Source organism: Terrapene carolina, unplaced genomic scaffold (assembly GCF_002925995.2).
Source record: "Terrapene carolina triunguis isolate 2854851 unplaced genomic scaffold, T_m_triunguis-2.0 Scaffold374, whole genome shotgun sequence".
NCBI lineage: Eukaryota > Metazoa > Chordata > Testudines > Emydidae > Terrapene > Terrapene triunguis.
This window is the reverse complement of record NW_020664725.1, coordinates 8,986,253-9,005,549: the sequence shown is the minus strand read 5'-3', so window position 1 is coordinate 9,005,549 and position 19,297 is coordinate 8,986,253. Positions and strand designations below refer to the sequence as shown.

Genomic DNA, 19,297 nt, shown 5'->3' with positions numbered 1-19,297 from the left:
ACTGAAAGAGGAGGGGGTCGGGGGGAGGGAGAGGTTGGGGGGGATGGTTCTGTAGCTCCAGGGGTCTGAAGGATGAAGGGATTCTAGGGGGCTGAGGTGGCGACTGCTTCCTCTCTTATGACAGGGAGGAGGGGTCTCCCCTTCCCCTCCCGTCCGCAATGCCTGGGGCTTAGGGTGTGCGACCTACCCCCCACCCAACAAGAGTCCCACCTCCAAAAGGGACCCGGGAGTGGACTGAGGGGCTGGCCTGGGAAGTTGTGTGTTGTTTGGGGGTGGGGCGTGTCTGTGAGATCATGGAACAGGTTGGTTTGGGAGCCAGGACTCCTGGATTCTACTCCCCGAGCTGCCCCTGAAGATCGCTGCTCCTCTCTGTGCCCCTCTGTGGAATAGATCCAGTGATATTGGCCTGCTTCATGGAGAGCTCACGGTTAAAAACCAGAGCCACCCCCACCTGGATTATCTGTCACTGCCTGTTACCCGAATCGGGGATCTCTCCCTTTGTCAGTTACACTGAGCATTTTCTCCATTGTCGGAAAACAGTGTATTCAGCGGCCCCATGTTGTCCAGTTTGCCACGGTTCTGCTGTAGTTTGCTAGTTATTAATAACGCCATGGATATTAAAACTGTTGCATCTCTAAGGATAATAAAAAGTTGCTCCGATTCATAGATGAATTGAGCTGTCTGATTTAACTTTTTTGTTTCTAGTTTCATTGTTTTGTATTTCAGAAGCTTGCAGAATGTGTAGTTTTCAAAAACAATAGGGGGATGTTTATTTCTTTTAGCAGCTGCTTCTATTTATAGACATTTTTGTTTGGAAAACTTTGTTAGCGTTCATAAGATGCTACTTGAGAATAGTTTCTTATTGACATAATTGTTAATAGTAGACAGCAGAAAAAGTTGCGTATCTGTCCAATAGGCTGTGTCAGGGGTAAGCAAACTTTTTGGCCCGAGGGCCATATCTGGGTATGGAAATTGTATTGTGAGCCATGAATGCTCACAAAATTGGGGTTGGGGTGGAGGAGGGGGTGAGGGTTCTGGCTGGGAGTGCGAGCTCTGAGGTGGGGCCAGAAATGAGGAATTCAGCGTGCGGGAGGGGTCTCTGGGTTGGGGCACGGGGTTGGGGGGCAGGGGGGGGGGGGGCGCGGGGGTTGGGGGGGGGGACGGGGGATGAGGGGTTTGGAGGGCGGGAGGGGGCTCTGGGCAGCACGTACCTCAAGCAGCTCCAGGAAGCAGCGGCATGGCCCCCCTCCGGCTTCTACATGGAGGCGTGGCCAGGCGGTTCTGCACGCTGCCCGGTCCGCAGATGCAGCCCCTGCAGCTCCCATTGGCTGCAGTTCCCAGCCCATGGGAGCTGCGGGGGCGGTGCTTCGGGTGGGGGCAGCACATAGGAGCCGTAGGGGGGGACATGTCACTGCTTCTGGGAGGCACGCAGAGCTGCGGCATGTGCTTGCAGAGCGGCCCTCGAGCCCACTTCCTGGCTGGAGCGCGGGAGCTGGGCAAGCCCCAGACCCCGCTCCCCAGCAGGAGCTTGAGGTCTGGATTAAATTGGCTGGCGGGCCGGATGTGGCCTGCGGGCCATAGTTTGCCCACTCCTGGGCTATGCGATTCTAATTTGCCCTTGCTAAAAATTTCCATAAGAATGCTAGAGCAAACCTTAGGGGTGGGGGGAAGGGTATAAAAATAATTCTGTTGATTTTGGGCTTTGTGTTTTAATAAATAAATAAGACAAACAACAATTGAGCCAAATTTTGAACTGACATTCTTGCTGAAATGTTTAGCAACAGCAAATCAGATGTGTTTATATATACAGTATATATGTATATGTGTATATATAATCTGAGTTGTATATAACTTCCACACGCTATTACTGTAAATGCTCTTTGTCAATAAGAAACTAATATGAAATGTAATTCTCAAGTTTATTTCTTGAAATGTGCAATAATCTCATTTTTTTCATTCAATTTTAAATAAATAATCATTAACATCTGAGGTTTTTATCTTGATTTCTTGCTAGTACAATAAGTAAATAAAATTTTCAAATGGTGCTTGGGGATAAGCAGCATTTTTATCCATCAAAAATCATATAAATAGCTACATCTAAGTTTGTATTTTGACATATACACAGGTATTACTTTTCCCAGCATTGAAACACAGCCAGCTACAGCCTGTAGTATGGCAGCTGTTTAACAGTGATCAGCGACGCTGCACAATAATTTAGTGCAGGAAATGCATAATACTGCACCTAATTGCGAGTGCTCTGGCATTGTTATTTTTTAAAGAGGAAAAAAATAAATTAGTCTTTGCAAACTATTGTAAAGGTGGAGGGGAGATCAGATTTTCATCCCGCCATTCTGAATTATATCATCTTTATTTTACTGTCTTTAAAAGTCTAATTGGACTGTCACTTGTAGTTGGAAAAGCCACACTCCCAAGAATGTCAGGAACATGGAGAGCAATTTGAGTGTGAAGATGATACCTACGTGAAATTATCCAGTAACTGAGAAGCACAACTACAAACTATCTCGATGCGAAGCAAAGATAGGAGGAATAATAAGAGGCCAATATGGCTCTCTCAAGAAATCTTTAATGACCTGGAAATCAAAAAGGAATCCTACAAAAAGTGGAAACATGGCATAATTGCTAAGGAGGAGTACAAAAGAAGAGCACAAGCACATAGGGACAAAATCAGAAAGCATAAAATGAGTTACATCTAGCAAGGGAGATAAAAGGCAATAAAAAGAGGTTCTTTAAATACATTAGGAGCAAGAGAAAGATGAACAGTCCAGAGGAGAGCAACAAAAATGATAAAAAGTTTAGGAAACACGGCATATGAGGAAAGGTTAAAATATTGGGCATGTTTAGGCTTGAGTAAAGAAGACCAAGGAGAACTTGATAACAGTCTTCAAGTATGTTAAGACCTGTTATGAAGAGGACTGTGATCAGTTTTTCTCCATGTCCACTGAAGATAGGACAAGAAATAATGGGTTTAATCCGCAGCAAGGACGATTTAGATTAGATATTAGGAAAAACTTTCTAATTCTAAACTGACTATAAGGGTAGTTAAGCTCTGGAATAGGCTTCCAAAGGAGGTTGTGGAACCCCCATCATTGAAGGTTTTAAAGGACAATTTGGACAAGCACCTGTCAGGGATGGTCTGTGTATACTTGGTCCTTCCTCTGTGTTGGGGAATGGACTTGATGACTTCTCAGGGTCCCTTCCAGCCCTACATTTCTGTGATCTAAGGCATTGTCCTTCCCCCCCACCCCACTATCTGATTTCTTTCCTGATGAATGGTTAACGGAGGATTACTGTTTCTTCCTATTGTGGTAATTATAAATTATTTGTTTTCATGTTTGTCCAGGTGCCAGAGATATGGGTACCCTTAATAAGCTATTATAAAGGAATAACTTGTACATCCTTATGTCCTCTTGTAATTACTGTGATGCTCTAAAAAGAAAAAAGGGGGATGGAATTTCATAGCAGAAAGAATCTTCACAAGCACCGGCCTGGGACAAATTCCACCACTTTGAGTTCCCGATAGTTTATGATCTTTGATGGTGAATTGTGTTTCCTTTCACCTCAGTAATGGAGAATACCACAGCATTTTACATTTTTATAATCTGCATAGGGACAAGAAAAAATAGCTTCTAAATTTTAGACCTATAGCGCTCCAAATGGTTTAAGATACAGAATCACATATTGAAAGAGACTGACACATCTGCGATCATCTGACGCTCCTGAGTTAACAGACCCTCAAGGAGAGGCCTGTGGCAGGATGTTTTTGGGAAAGGGTCCTTTGCTCTGAAAGTGTCCTTTGCCAGTTCACTAACAAAATATTGAATTGTTGAACTTCATTGCACAGTGCAAGGACTGTACAATTTCTGAGGTTTTCCTGAAGGGATTGGGCATGGGGAAGACTTTATTCTTGATTAGCTGGAGGGAGTCACCTTGTGAATATTGACCTGACTCATTTTTTTAATGTTTTTTTTTTTATAAGTTGTATTTTTGCTTGAAGTTTAAATAGGTGCATTTAAATAAGTCAAAGTGAGAGATTTTTCTTTAAAGGATTGTTGTTCTAAAGGTTTTGTTAATACCAGCCCAAAGTGCAGGTATTAGTACTCCTGTCCTAAACTGTTTTATACTCATAAAAAACCTTCCACATTCCTTCTCAGAAGTGGCCACACTTCAGTTGTAAGTGAAGTGATCCCTGTTTATATTTTTAGATAAAACTTATAAAGTGCTTTGGAATGAAAAGTTCTACATAAATGTATTATATTTTTTATTTTTTGAATAAGTGTGTGTGTTTTGCATCTTTTTTCCCCCAGCCTGGGTTGACACAGTCTGGGAACTAGATTTCACTGAGACAGAGCCTCTGGATTCCAGAATAGAAGAAGGGATCACAGAGGATGGACTTGATGCCTTCAGCGAACTTTACAAGAATCTCTACTCTTTTGTTGCCGAGGACCATGGGACCACTGAAGTAAGTTGGAAATTATCCATGTCTCTACTTGGTGGCAAAGATGTACCCACTGAATCTTCCTACTATCCATGCTCTCCCCATCTTTCTGTAGTAGTGTAGTAATTAAATATTTTGACCTCCGAATGAGTAACTGATATTTTATACAGTTGTATTCAAAGAATACATATCTGAGATGCAGGCTGTTTCAGAGAAGGGATATTAAAATAAAAAACCTACATATGTGGGGAGTGGACAGAAGGACAACTTTTCAAAATCTTAATGGTAGCTGACAGGGAAATGTATTGCCCTGGTGTGGTTCACAAAAGAGTTCTACAGTTAAGTCGTGGCTAGGCGTCTTGTGAACGTATGTGTTATTCTAACCATCTCTTCTCCATCCATTTACTTAAAATCATGAAAGAAAATCTCTAATTTAAACAAGTTTGGTTATCCCAAGTGATGTGGTTCAGTGAATTTAAAAAAATAAATAAATAAAAATCTAGCTTGTGAATGACCTGTTTCTCCTTCAAACCAGCATCACAGCCCTTTGTGTCCTTTTTGATCTGAGTGGCCATGATAGCAAGTGCCCTCAGAGGGTGGAATTGATGTGAGATTTACCATAGTTCTTACTGTCAGTTTTCTGCTTTGTCTCAGAGTATCTGGACCCTCTTTGCTGAGAACAATCTCTCCCCAAATGCTCTTGTGGCTGTGTTGTATCACTTTGTCCAAGTGGCCCAGAATAAAAAGGCTAATGTACAGCAGCGGATATATGCTCTCCATGCTGCTGGGCTGTACTTCTTACTGCTTGAAATCCCAGGTAAGTAGATAGACCTTCCTTTCTGTTCTTGCAAGTGTGGCTAATTTGGCTCAAGCTGTCTGGACAGTGCTTTGACATGTCTCTTGTTCATAAGAACATGAAGTGGGATAGGAAATGGCTGTTGAGCCATTCTCCTCTATAGTTGTGTGGATGTGCAGTGCTGGAAAGTTGCTATAGTCTTAGTGGTTTGGTGTCCTATGTGAAACAATTTGATGATCTCAGTCCAGGTCCTAATTGCCAGACATCTTCATCAGTCTGTCCCCCTTATTGGCAGTTTTAGCAGAGAGGCCTGAATGTGACATGGAGATTGAACTTCTCCAAGGGAAGATTGTACTGCCAGTGCTTGTGCTGTACCTGCTTTGTAGAGAGAGAGGATTTAGCTCACTAGTGCTTTCAGGCTGATCATGAAAGCAAAATTCTCTGATTAAAATAAAAGGTAATCAGAGTTTTCTAGCAGACTGACTATGGCTGCATCCTTTTGTGTTTTAAGGCTGATGTACATTCTAGTTAAAAGTTTTGTGTTAAATAATACAGCAAATTCCAGATTGGCTCGTTGTCCTGTTCTGTAAGCACCAACTGAGAATGTTTTTGCTGATTTTACTCCTTCCTGCAATTTAATTTTGTTAATTTAAATACTGATTTTCATTTTCTGAACCTCAAGTCACCAGGATGGCGCTCGTGTTCTAGCGATCTGATTGTGCTAACAAGTGGAGCAGATGGCTGAATAATTTTATGCTTTTCATGTATTTGTATTTTTGTTCTGAAAATGGCTTAAATCCTGATCTGTTTTGTTTCTGGGCAGGCAGCGTAGCTAATCAGGTGTTCCATCAAGTGATGTTTGACAAATGTCTTCAGACCCTGAGAAAGAGCTGGCCTCAGGGATGTGAATTGACTAGGAAAAGGAAAAAGGATCATGCTAAAAGCTCTCAGGCTGAAGCAAGAAGAAATAAAAAGAAAGGAAGGCCAACCAGGAAGGAGAACTTTGATGTAAGATGATGTTCATACAGTATCTTCAGATACAGTACCTTTATGCTCTCTATTAATTCATAAATCAGTAGGAAACTTATTTAGTTTCCAAGTCAAAATGAGACTTCTCTTATCTTCCAGCACTTTACTCTCTCGACCTTGCATTCTGAAATCAAGCTGTGTTCTTTTTACTTTGAACGTTGTTACAAACTTCTGAAAAGCCAGGCATGCAAAGTTAGCTGGCAGTTTCTTTGATGCTGAGTGAGTTGCGATATAAGAAGGCGTACTGTTCTTCAGTATATTGTTAACACGTTCAGCAGCATATAGACAAGTTGATGTTAATCATGAGTGCAGCTGTAGCTGTCTTGTACATTTAAGAGACCTGCATGTTAATAGAACTAGAGGACTAAGAGTATTCAGATCTCTGTACTAATCTAATGATGGGAGACTAAGGGCTAAATACTTGCAGCCTCTTATGAAGTGCACCTCTTGAAAAGTTCTAGCTTTTCTAAAACCTTCTTTGTTATATTTGTTAACATTTAGTTGAGTCCTGAACTGGACATCTGAAATCTGAGGGAACATGAGGGCAGGGTCGTGATGAGGGAGGGTGGAAAAGAGTAGGCCGAGCTAGGAATTTGGCTTTGTGTACATCAATATCAGAATTCAGATGCCCAACCCTAGTTCTGCAGGGGTTTTTGTTTGTAAACTCTCAGATGGGGAAAAAGCTGTGTGAGGTTTTTCTGTGAGCCCCCTTCTCTCTTTTCCCAACTAATACTAAATGCCTTTTAAATATTTTGAAATAAAATATTTGGTACGTCGGCTACAAATTCCAATCCTGCTTTACTATTAATTAAGTAAATTCTAGCCTCAGGGTTTCTGCATAGTACAAATAAAAGTTTCTGCTTTCTAAGTAAAAAAAGCGATGGTAGCTATGATAAATGCTGGTTCTGTCTTCTACCAATCTAGATGGATGAGATTTTTGAAGACGATGAGGATCAAGAAGAAGAGATTTATTTTTCAGCACATGACCTGCTTCAAATTCGGGAAGCCATCTTCTTCCTCCTGAAAAACTTCTTAAGACTTCTGCCCAAGTTCTCTCTGAAAGAGAAACCGCATTGTGTGCAGAACTGCATGCAGGTAACTGAGACTACTAAGGACTCAGGCACACAGACAGATCCTCACCACTGCCCCTCACATAACCTCACCCCTTTGCTTTCTTGCAGACCTTTGTTGAGTTGACAAGTTTTGAGCCTGCAGTGCATGAATTCGAGTTTTCAGGAACAATGTGAGCTATTACTTCTTAATGTTTATACATTGTTTGGAAGAGGTAAAGCGGTGAATATATTAAGTATTATTACTCTGTGGATGTTAAAATGAAAACAGTGATTTTTCTCTAGATAATATTGGAATGTGTGTTCTTCCTAATTTACATAGAAATGATATTCAGTGAATTTTAAACATGTCTTTCCAGTTAATACAGAGTATGTTTGGTCACTTTATTAAAGTAAATAAATACCCAACAGTAGATGAAGCCATCTCAATGTGTTCTTTTGTTTAGGAATATTAACCAAGCGAAATACGTCCCAGAGTTGGCCTATCATGGGCTGCGGTTGCTGTGCTCCCCGCTTCATGGTGTAGAAAATAAGGTAAAAGTCTTGACAGAATCTTTCAGGTCTTTATTTATAAATCGAAAAGAAACAATTATTTCCCCCTTTAGCAGGTCGCTTTCATTATATACGTATGTTTCCCAGCTGGAGATAGGCTTAGGTACCTCTTTTTCCTCATTCCTATGTCCTGTGACTTCTATGATGATTTGTTGTCTATCTATACAGCATAGTTTAATGAAAACATTTTGGTAATTGTGTTTCAAAATCAGGATAGCTATGTAAAGTTGCATCTCTTTAATATCTTAGCGCAGAGAATCTGAACAGTTACTGACTTGAACTGACAATTCTTTTGCTTCCTGCTAGGTGGTGCTCTAATTCTATCTGTTAGTAGTCTCTGTTGTGGCATTGTTTGGTGATAGTGGACAGTGGGGATTGTGGGAATATTACACACTGTGGTAAACAGGATTAATGCAAATTGGCAGAAAATTCTAATTATACCTGAAGTCTATAGCTTGGCCTTTTTTATTATTTTGTTAAATCAAGCACCCCACATAAATGCTTAATTATTTGTATATTGTACCTGTTTCCATAGAGCATGTGAACTTACCAAGTATCCATGTTTTTCTGGATTGTAATACAATGTCAAGAGGCCACTAGTGCTCATTTTTCAGAGTTTGAATCCTCCTTTCCATCTCTTCGCTGCTCTGGCCCCTCAGTCAAATGATATGAATAATAGGGACAGTGTGACAGCTAAATTATGGCAAGCAATGGAATGCCAAAAATGTACCTTCTGCACCATCAGTGCATAAGGAAGCAAAGGCATTTAATTTAAGGTGTTTTCTGTGAGAAAGTAATGAATTTCCCCAAATTCTGTGGATTTCTGTTGTAAATGATTCATAGAGTTTAAGGCCAGAAGCCTGACTGCCTATACACCAAAGGCTGTTAAATTTCAACCAGTTACTCCTATATTGTGTTCCACTTGAAATTATGCACCTTTTTAACTTGATTGCCCTGCTGGAAAGTAATGTTTTAGGTCTTTTCAGGCTTGTATGACATCAGTTAGGGTAAGTATAACCCCAGTATAAAAAAGATGCTCTCTGTGTATATAGCTTCCCTTTTAAAGTATTCTGTTCAGATTTTGTTAGGGAAAATTGTTTAGTATGAACCTGCTTGGATTATTTTATTAACCAAGGCAGAGTGGTGTTCTAGTTCCTGTACCTGTTGCTGACGATCAGCTGATTCTGGGTGTCTTTTTCTTTCAGACTCTGCACCGTATCTTCCATCGTCTCCTCAATGTCATCCTCATGCTGGAAGGGGAAGAAGGATCCAGGCATACAGCCCTTTCTGTCACACCACAGGTTATTGGTGCTAGGAATCAGGGAATAAAATTCATCAGGTGAAGTACAAAGTTGTTGGGTTTTCCCTCTGGCATTATCTTACTCTTCTTTGCTAGTTAATAGAGGGATTAGAATAACTAAGGCTTATTCTGAAGCTGTTGTGTGTAGGTGAGGATTAATTTCAATTTCTGTCATAAGAGCTAACATAGGACTTGTCTTCGGGGGGGGGGGACGACACTGAATGTTGAAAAGTGGGATGGGAGGGCAAAAATCTCCTGTTTTAGACTTGCAGCAGATTGGGGGGATCTTAGTTCATTATCAAGTGTGGTGAAGGAGACATTTAGTTAGGAATTTATCCTTTAATTCTCCAGTCATCTTTCTGTTTCTTAGCTTTTTGCTTTCATTTATGCTGTCCCTTATACTTGGAACAATATCCTACTTTTCATCTGCCAAGGGCCCGTTCTTTCCTCAAACCCTATTCTTAAAACCTGTTCCTTACAGGAATCTTTCTTGTATAGGCTCTCCATCTTTCTGTGCATCCCCTACCTGTACTGCTGTCCCTTATCTTGTCTACTGTAGAACGCAGGTGTTTGGGACAGACAGGACATATCTAATTCTGTTTTGCAAAGTGCTGCTCGAGTTTTTGGCTCTATCTAAATGATTGTTTAATTGCAACTAACTGGTGAGGACTTCGAACACTTGGGTACTGGTGGACTTAGTACCAGAACTGACCCAGGTATGGAGCTTTACGATGTTATCCTATGCAGCAGTCACAAGAGGGTGAGGGTTAGCTAACTGTTACATGGAGTTTGTTTTTAGTACACTACTTCTAATGTGTTGCTTTTGGGAGCAGCTGCTATTTCTGACTTCCTCTTCCTGCACTTTGAAACAAGAATATTTTAAAAGCACAGTTTATACAGAGATCAGTGAACAATATTTAACAGTCAGAGTAGGAATAAGGAAGCTCTGTGTACAGCTGCCTGTCTGAATGTAGGAGATGGCCTTGTGCTAATTTTTTGCTCCCTATTACAATAGCAACCTGTTATAAGTTGCTTGTTTCTGTTTTGTGCAGCTCTATAGTAGACGAACTAAAGGAAGTCGCCTTTCCTGTGCTCCGAATCTTACTCCAGCATATCTGTGCCAAGGTATGTTAGCTCCTTTTCATATCTCGGATCTAAAGACAGTGGCACTATTCTTGGATAGACTGATGCCTGTGAATGAACGTGGAGAATCCATTTCCTTAACTTTCACTGTTTAAAAAACTTTATCACCATGGGTCTTCTGTTGGGTATTTTAGTATGTCTGAGATTCTTGGGACAGAGTGACTCTTTAGATCCGTGTAAGTGTTTTCAAACTGTCAAAGTATGGCACGAATCTTAGCAGAGAGAGTCTCATGGACACTTCTCCACTGTTCACAATTGCTTGTACCTTCTATTGACATCTTTAACAAAAAAAATTAAAATCCTGTGACAAAGCAATTACTTATGTGGCCAAGTAAAAATAGAGAAACATTTAACATATATGTAGTTACTGTCAGTGTGACTTTATTAGCTGGAAACAACATAACAAGAACATAAGAACGGCCGTATCAGGTCAGACCAAAGGTCCATCTAGCCCAGTATCCTGTCTACCGACAGTGGCCAATGCCTGGTGCCCCAGAGGGAGTGGACCTAGCAGGCAATGATCAAGTGATCTCTCTCCTGCTATCCATCTCCATCCTCTGACAAACAGAGGCTAGGGACACCACTCCTTACCCATCCTGGCTAAGGTTTACAAGAGCCCTGTGACCAGCCAGCTGTCCATGGATCACCCTTTAAATCAAGATCAAGTTTTTCCAGTCTTCAGTCGCCTCAGGAAGCTAGTATTATCCCCGTTTTATAAAGGGGGAATCTTTGCTTTTGAGGGTTTGAGAGTTGCCCGAGGCCATATGTTGATCCATTGGCAAAGACAAGCTTAGAATGCTGGAATTCCTGATTGACAGTCCTGTGCTCGAACTGCTAGGCCATATTACCCTCTTGAATAAACTGATATTTATTCTGAGGACTGAAATGCGTTTTAGCTATCGTAACAGACCATCCGAATATTGCTCTTGGCAAATTCCCTTGTCCTTGTATTTCAGGTCCCAGATAAAGCTGACTATCGTACCTATGCCGCGCAAGCCCTGATGCAATTGCTGAATAAGCTCCCTTGTGCAGAGTATGCTGACTTTATAGCTTGGCTTTATAGGTACTCACATAATACCAAGGTAAGTGTATATCCTATTTAATGCACCAGACCTTTGGACAAAGCTGTATTTTGAGCATGTAAAACACTGTATAAGTACTAAATAGTATTTTTCTTATTGCTGGTGGCTCGTAGCAACTAGATTACAGCTGTGATAGATGTCTCGGTGCTTTAACACTTCCGTAATAGAGAATCTTGTGTTCTTCACTTCCATAGATTCCCTATAGAGTGTTTGCCCTTGATGTAGCCTTAGCTCTGTTGGACCTGCCGGAGAGGAAACCGGACAGCTCCTTGTCTGTGGATCATCAGAAGCTTCTAAAGCACAAGTTTCTGGTGCAGGATATGGTGTTTGGCCGCTGCTCAGACAAGGCACCTACGGTCCGCAGCAAAGCACTATCCAGTTTTGCTTACTGTCTGGAAATGAAAACTGCCACTACGTTGGAGAGTATACAGGAGCTATTACAAGGCAGTAAGTATGGCAGCTGAATTCAGTATTGCTAAATGTCTCTTGAATTTTTGGGGGCATAATTATTGGGAGATCAAAGATCTAATTGTCAAGGAATTAGAAATCTGGGCCAAGGTCCCTCAGGTGTTATGACACAGTGAAAAGGTAGATGTGTCTTGTTACTCATTACAACTTATATTTAGAAAGGCTTTATTGACAATATGATTGTTTTAAATAGACTCCTCTGTGTGATGACTTTGAAAGACATTTACAAGCTACTAAATGACTCATTTAAAAAATAAATAAATTCCTCGTTCCTGACACACAGTTATATCTTCAGAAACCTTTAGTGTCTGGGAAGTTAAAATCTCTCCTGTTTAGCATTCTAAACTTCCCATGGTGTGATAAAAGCCAGATGGCTTTTATCCTATTCTTAGATTACCTGCCTGATTATTTTTGGAAAGAAGAAGAATCCTGAATGGAATTATCTTGTTTGAATCTTTTTCTTCTTTCTGCAGCTTCTGGTCATACACTTTTAGACACAAACAACTACCCTGAGAGTTTTGTAACCCACACAGAAGGTAAAGTCTTTTCTTATAAATGTTTCTTTTTCCTCCACATGCCTTATGTTCTCTACAGAGAAATAATTTTGATATATGAAAAGCTTGGGGGGGTACATAACATTCTCCGTTTAGTGATGCACCACACTGCAGAGAACGTGTCCTTTTTGTATGCTCAATCCTTTGATTTACTCTTTTTTTTTTTCTTTTCTTCTCTTAGCTCACTCCGACCATCCACTGAAGACTCTTCCGACTTTCAAGACCATTGAATTGACCAGGGATGGTGATACCACTATGTTTGATGGTACGTTAAAATCACACTTGTCTTTTCAGCTGATATTAGGTTTTGGCAATGTCTAATGGCAATCAGATCCTCTTATGTGTATTCAGCATCTAGTTTTCTATACAAGTAGACAGATCTTTCCATGGAGATTTTAGGTTCCACTTATGTGTAATGAGGGGAGAAGTGGAATTTTCAGTTTTAAAGAAATTCCATTTCCATTTAAGTCTGGATGGACCACTCTTGAAAGTATATTTAATCTTGACATATTGATGTTCATTTCTACTGATGTGGCAGAAGCACTTGTCAAAAACAGATTAATTACCATCTCTTTTGGAAGGAGTAAATTACGTGGATTATAACACTTGTAGCTCCATCGCTTATGATAATATTAATAAAATCTCTTGCTTCAGTGCACAAGGAACAAATATGTTTTCCCCACATAAAATATTGCACCTCTGACTAGGTGCATTATGTGGGAGTGGAATTCACTTCTCTACAGCATCAGGTATTGGCTACTGCTGAAAGCAGGTTATGAGGTTAAATGGACTGATGCAACATGGCTAGCCACTAGTCCTAACTTGTCCACATAACAGAAATTAGCACGCAGCTTGGCAGCTCAGCACGTATCACATTATTAACCTCTTGGAATCCCTCCACTGGCTCCTTTTCTTTTTCCACCTCATGTTCAGGCATCTTGTCCTGAGCTTTTGGGAACTGCACAGCTGTACCTACATCTTTGCTCTCATATTTATTACTCCTCCCACCACCATTCCCTTTGTACAGCTAATAATCCCACTTCACTATTCCCCTTGTGTCCCTCATGTATGTCTTTGTTACTTGTCCCATGCTGCTCCCTACACAGGAACTCCCTCCCTATCTCAGTGTGACAGGCCCCCATCTTCTCTATTAAAATCCTTCCTTAAAACCAATAAGAATCCACTCAGTAAAACATATGATATTCTTATAAGTACTACTCTCTCAGATAGAAATGCCTCTAGGCCACTCAGTGTATGATGTGTTCTCTATTTAGGTTGTAGGCTCCAGGGAGTAAGGAGTGTGGCAATTAATAACAATAACTCAGTGCAGTGGACTGGCTGTGCTTGATAGGATAGCTGGAACACCGGGGACACGTGAGCCAGAGTTGTCTGGCTGCATTATACTTGACTCAGGCCTGTGCTAATTTCTTACTTACATGAGGACCACACAGTTCAAATATTTTAGAAAGAAAAGAAATGGTAAACAATGTATTCAAAATGTGACCAAACCCATGTATAGAAGAGACGAAAAGAATACCGGTGTTGGCCCAATGGGGCTACTCCTGGGGGAATTCTGCATCACTGCCTGTGTGCAGAATTCGTGTCCCCAGCAAATTTCTTTGCTTCCCTGCAGAAAAATGACTTCTGAAGGGGAAGCAAAGGAAGCCGCAAGAGTGGTCACACACCCCTCTCCAGCAACGCAGGCAGGTTGGTTTGGGTGCCTGGAGCAGCCAGTTGAGACATAAATCACCGCCGGGGGGGAGGGGAAGGCCTGGGCAGTCATGCAAGAGAGAGAGAGAGAGAGACACTGTCCCTCTCGCTCGCTATTGCAGCACACTTGGCATGGAGGGGCAGAGCTTCGGGGTGTTTCTGAGGAGCCAGGCGTCGGGCAGGCTCTGTCCCCTCAGGCAGAGCAGAGTGTAGCAGCCTGCCTGCTTAGGGATTTGTTCCCATTGTTCTTAGAGGACTTCCCCAGGAGTATAAAACAGGTGTAAAAGTTTTAAGGCTCCTTTACATGGCCAGAATGGTGTAAAGGATAGTATGGCCTTATAAATGCTTAAGGTGCTTTAGTGATTAAAACTGGTCTAAATTTTTGGACTGAAAAAACATCCTATCAAAATGTGCTCCATGAACTGTTTGCTACTGACCTTTCTGGAGATGGTCAGTAGCCCATACAAACTGTGAGTTTGATTCCCCAGCCCTCACTTTTTCTTCAGTTGCCTATGATGTAACCCTGAGCATATGGCTGCATATATTTGTTGGCTAAGAGGGATAGCTCAGTGGTTTGAGCATTGGCCTGCTAAACCCAGGGTTGTGAGTTCAATCCTTGAGGGGGCCATTTAGGGATCAGGGGCACATATCTGATCTGTCTGGGGATTAGTCCTGCTTTTAGCAGGGGGTTGGACTAGATGACCTCCTGAGGTTCCTTCCAACCCTGATATTCTATGAAACTAGAAATAAAGGGTCAAACCTTGCTACATTACTATTCTGAAAGGGAGTTTGGGGATTTCCTCCAATGCTCCCCACTCCAATTCTTCATCCATTGTATTGTAGTTTAACTAAATTTACCGAAAGAATTGAAACCATTTGACCAATAAAATATGAAGAATTTTGCAGAATTTTAAAATATTGTGTGCATATTTGGTGCAGAATATTTTGGCGCAGAATTCCCCCAGGAGTACAATAGGGCTAATGTATGTCACAGCATGCAGTGCATTATGTGTACTACATCATGTTCGTTCCCTTTCTACTCCTTCTCTGCCTGCTGAAGGTCACCTTGATACTGTTCCCGTCCATTATGCTGAAATGCTCAGTCAGTGCCAGTTGGCAAGAGCATGATTATCTTAGCCAGCTGGTTCCCCCTGCAATAGTTTAGTTTGTCATGGACTGACCTCCCCAGAAAACTTGTTGCTACTAATTGAGGGAGTATATCTCTGTTCCAGTAAAAGAATCTGATATTATCAAGCCATCTAGCAGCTGGAGTCAAGTGGAGAGAATAGCTGCCCATTAAAAAAGGCATTTAGGGCCCAATCCAAAGTCCATTAAAGACAGTGGAATGATTCCCATTGACTTCAGAGGTCTTTGGATCAGGCTTTTACTGACTAGAACACAGAAGCGCACAGTGCTCCAAGCTGGACATGTATTATAGAAACACTGTTTAATTGGGGAATCATTTTACATGGAGACTTTGCAAAGTATACATAGAAGAAGATGAACATGTAGGAAATTCCACTATAGGAGCTCTGAAAGATAACAGCAGGATTGAAACTAATTCACCAGAACAACCAGTTTTAATGCTGGAATGCTGATAATTCTGTGTGTCAAGGGTGATAACTGACAATATAGGAGCCTAGTTACATCTACCAATTAATAAACTCGCTGGTAGACTATATAATTTCCCCTAATCATGTGTAAAAGTTTGTTTCAGTATGGGCAAGGAAAATAAAGCTTTAGGCCTAATTTGCATGTATAGGGAGCGGAAGTGTTCTTCTGCTTCCACCAGGACTCTTGGGTTCTATTTTTGCTCGGCCACTGACTCTGTGACTTCATGCAAGTCACTTGACCCTTCTATGCCATAAATTCCCCGTCTACAAAATAGATTTATTAATACTTCCTTCATCACAAGGGGTTGTGAGGTTTAATTCACTAATGTTTGTAAAGCATACTGAGATTCTAGTGTGTGAGGCTTGTAACCCATCTTAGATTATTTCCGAGCAGTTTTCTCATGTCCCGCTACCCAAATCTCTGTCCCACAAACAGCAGAGTTACCATCATACAGACTTTCTTGAGAGTTTTGCACGGTTTTAATTTGATAAGGCTTTTAAGGTTAAAAATGATCTGAGGCCCCTTTATAAAGAAAAACAATTGGTCAAAAATTACATATTCCCTTTATTTTTATTTTATTTTTCCAAAACGTTTAGAGATGCTACAGAAGCAGAAAGGGCAATAATAATGGGGGATTTCAACTATGCTCATCTTGCCTGGATACGTGTTGCCTCAGGGAAGGATGCAGAGACTTCTAGACATATTAAATGACTGCTTCGTGGAGCAACTTGTCCTGGAACCCACAAGGGAAAGGCAATTCTTGATTTAGTCCTAAGTGGAATGCAGGATCTGGTCCAAGAGATGAATATAGCTGAACCGCTCAGTAATAGTAATTTAGCATACTTGTAGGGGGGAAAATACCAAAGAAACCCACCACAGTAGCATTTAGCTTCAAAAAGGGAAACCACACAAACATGAGAGAGCTAGTTAAATGGAAATTAAAAGGAACAGGCATAAGGGTAAAATGCCTGCAAACTGCAAGGAGGCTATTTAAAAACATCATAATAGAGGCTCAAACTAAATGTACACCCCAAATAAGAAAAAGAATACTAGAACTAAAAAAATGCCAACATGGCTAAATAGCAGAGTGAAAGAGGTGGTTAGAGGGAAAAAGGTGTCCTTTAAAAATTGTTGGTGTAGCCATGTTGGTCCCAGGATATTAGAGGGGATGTAGAGGAGATCCCCACATCTGAGCCATTCTTTTTTGGTGACAAATCTGAGAAACTGTCCCAGACTGAGGTGTCAGTAAAGGAGGTTTTGGAACAAATTGATAAATTAAACAGTAGTAAGTCCCCAGGACCAGATGGTATCCCCCAAACATTCTGAAGGAACTCAAATATGAAATTGCAGAACTACCAATTGTGGTATGTAACCTGTTGCTTAAGTCAGCCTTTGTACTGGCTGATTGTAGGATAGCTAATGTAACACCTATTTTTTAAAAAGGTTCCAGAGGTGATGCTGGCAATTAGTAAGCCTAACTTCAGTACCAGGAAAATTGGTTGAAACTATAATGAAGAACAGAATTATCAGGCACATAGATTAACATGATACGTTGGGAAAGAGTCAAGACAGCTTTTTTAAAGGGAAATCATGCCTCACCAATCTATTAGACTTCTTTAAGGGAGTCAACAAGCATGTGGGCAAGAGTGATCCAGTCGATATAGTATACTTGGATTTTCAGAAAGCCTTTGACAATGTCCCTCACCGAAGGCTTTTAAGTAAAGTAAGCAGTCAAGGGATATGAGGGAAGGTCCTCTCATGGATCAGTAACTAGTTGAAAGATCGGAAACAACGGTAAGAATATATGGTTAGTTTTCACAATGGAGAGCGGTAAATAGCGGGGTGCCCCAGGGATCTGTCCTGGAACCAGCGCTGTTCAAAGTGTTCATAAATAATCTGGAAAAAGTAGTAAAGAGTGAGATGGCAAAGTTTGCAAATGATGCGATAGTTAAGTTCAAAGCTGGCTGCGAAGAGTTACAAAGGGATCTCACAAAATTGAGTGACTGGGTAACAAAATGGCAGATGAAATTCAGTGTTTGGTAAGTGCAAAGTAATGGACATTGGAAAAAATAATCCCAACTATATACACAAAATGATTGTTTCTAAATTAGCCGTTAAAACACACGAAAGAGACCTTGGAGTAAACATGGATCAGTATAACTTGGTCAAAAAAGAATTAGATAAGTTCATGGAGCATAGGTCCATCAATGGCTATTAGCCAAGATGGTCAGGGATGCAACCCCCTGCGCCTGGTGCCCCTAAACTTCCAACTGCCAGAAGCTGGGGCTGGACGTGGCAGGGTATGGATCTCTTGAAATTGCCCTGTTCTGTTCACTGGCACTGACCACTGTCAGACACAGAATATTGGGCTAGATGGACCATTGGTCTGACCCAGTATAGCCATTCTTCTGTACCTAACTTTCCTTTCAGGATTTTACCTAAAATATGAAAACAATACAAATATATTTAAAATTACAAATAAAGTATTTGAAAATCAGTTTTTCTTTGGTTTACCTGCCAGATCATGTGTGGTTTTTCTTTCCCTGTCAACTGATGTTCAACAGAGTGCGGAGCTGTGCTCTACCTTGTCAGAGTGTGCTGCTCGCCCTATCAGTATCTCCTGGTGGTGCTGCAGTCTCTACCTGTGTTGGATTTCATGACTCTCTTTCCATGCTTTCCCTGGACAGGGAAGGAGATCATGGTTATGCTGAGACTGAGAGCAGGGGATGAGAAGACAAATGTCCGGAAGTCTGCACTCCAGGTATATTCTCTACTGAGTACTGTGTGCTATTAATATAAACATGTAGGCTAACATCCTGCAATGAATTCATGCAGTGATCTGCCCACATGGAGCTCATTGATGGATCATGGCCTCATTTTGCTGCTCCTGCAGCATACAGGCAGGTCTTTCAAAATGCCTTCTCCACTTGTTCCTGATAATTGATGAGTGAATAATGCAAGCACAATGATGATGAAGAATTCTACCAGTACTCTCGTTGAAGATCACTTATTCCATCATTTAGAAATAGGGCTTCTTTTCAAATGTCAGTAGGCTTTTAATTTAAGCAACTTCCTTATATAAATTGAGGCATGTTAGTTGGGTAGTTAGTCAAGAATTCATGAACTCATTTACAAAGGAACTGGATTTTATCCAGCTTCGATTTTGGAGTGTGCTGCTTTAGTTTAAAAAAAAATAATAATCTTAGAATAACAGGCAGTTGGTCTTGAAAGAGACTGTCCTCTTGAAATCTAGTCAGTTTAAAAAAAAAAAAAAAAAAAAGTGAAAATAGTTAAGCATATAATCCTGGCCCCACAGTTCTCTTGATAGTTGATTTATACTTTTACAAATGTATTGTTTTGGGTCTTTAGAATGTTTTCCTTTCCCTTGTTACTGTGTGATGACCCACACAAATGCAAAGGGAAACTGATGGTGACTGTACAGGGGGAAAGGTGAAGCTAACTTTACCTAAGTGCTGTTACAAAGCCTGTTCACTTTCAGTTTTTTTGTCCCCCAGTGTACCTC

At 41.0% G+C, this 19,297-nt stretch overlaps 1 protein-coding gene across 1 annotated transcript in view; it reads left to right on the top strand.

Annotated features, from left to right (window-relative positions):
• Positions 1–3,372: 3,372 nt before the first annotated feature.
• NCAPD3 (non-SMC condensin II complex subunit D3) overlaps positions 3,373–19,297 on the top strand; it is a 41,067-nt gene continuing 25,142 nt past the window's right edge. The window contains exons 1-14 of the mRNA XM_026657883.1: positions 3,373–3,376; positions 4,326–4,480; positions 5,111–5,273; positions 6,076–6,260; positions 7,206–7,376; positions 7,463–7,524; positions 7,798–7,885; positions 9,109–9,242; positions 10,256–10,328; positions 11,303–11,428; positions 11,623–11,875; positions 12,370–12,432; positions 12,632–12,715; positions 18,462–18,535. Of these exons, the coding sequence (XP_026513668.1) occupies positions 3,373–3,376; positions 4,326–4,480; positions 5,111–5,273; positions 6,076–6,260; positions 7,206–7,376; positions 7,463–7,524; positions 7,798–7,885; positions 9,109–9,242; positions 10,256–10,328; positions 11,303–11,428; positions 11,623–11,875; positions 12,370–12,432; positions 12,632–12,715; positions 18,462–18,535 (1,635 nt within the window). The remainder of the gene's footprint in view (positions 3,377–4,325; positions 4,481–5,110; positions 5,274–6,075; positions 6,261–7,205; positions 7,377–7,462; positions 7,525–7,797; positions 7,886–9,108; positions 9,243–10,255; positions 10,329–11,302; positions 11,429–11,622; positions 11,876–12,369; positions 12,433–12,631; positions 12,716–18,461; positions 18,536–19,297) is intronic.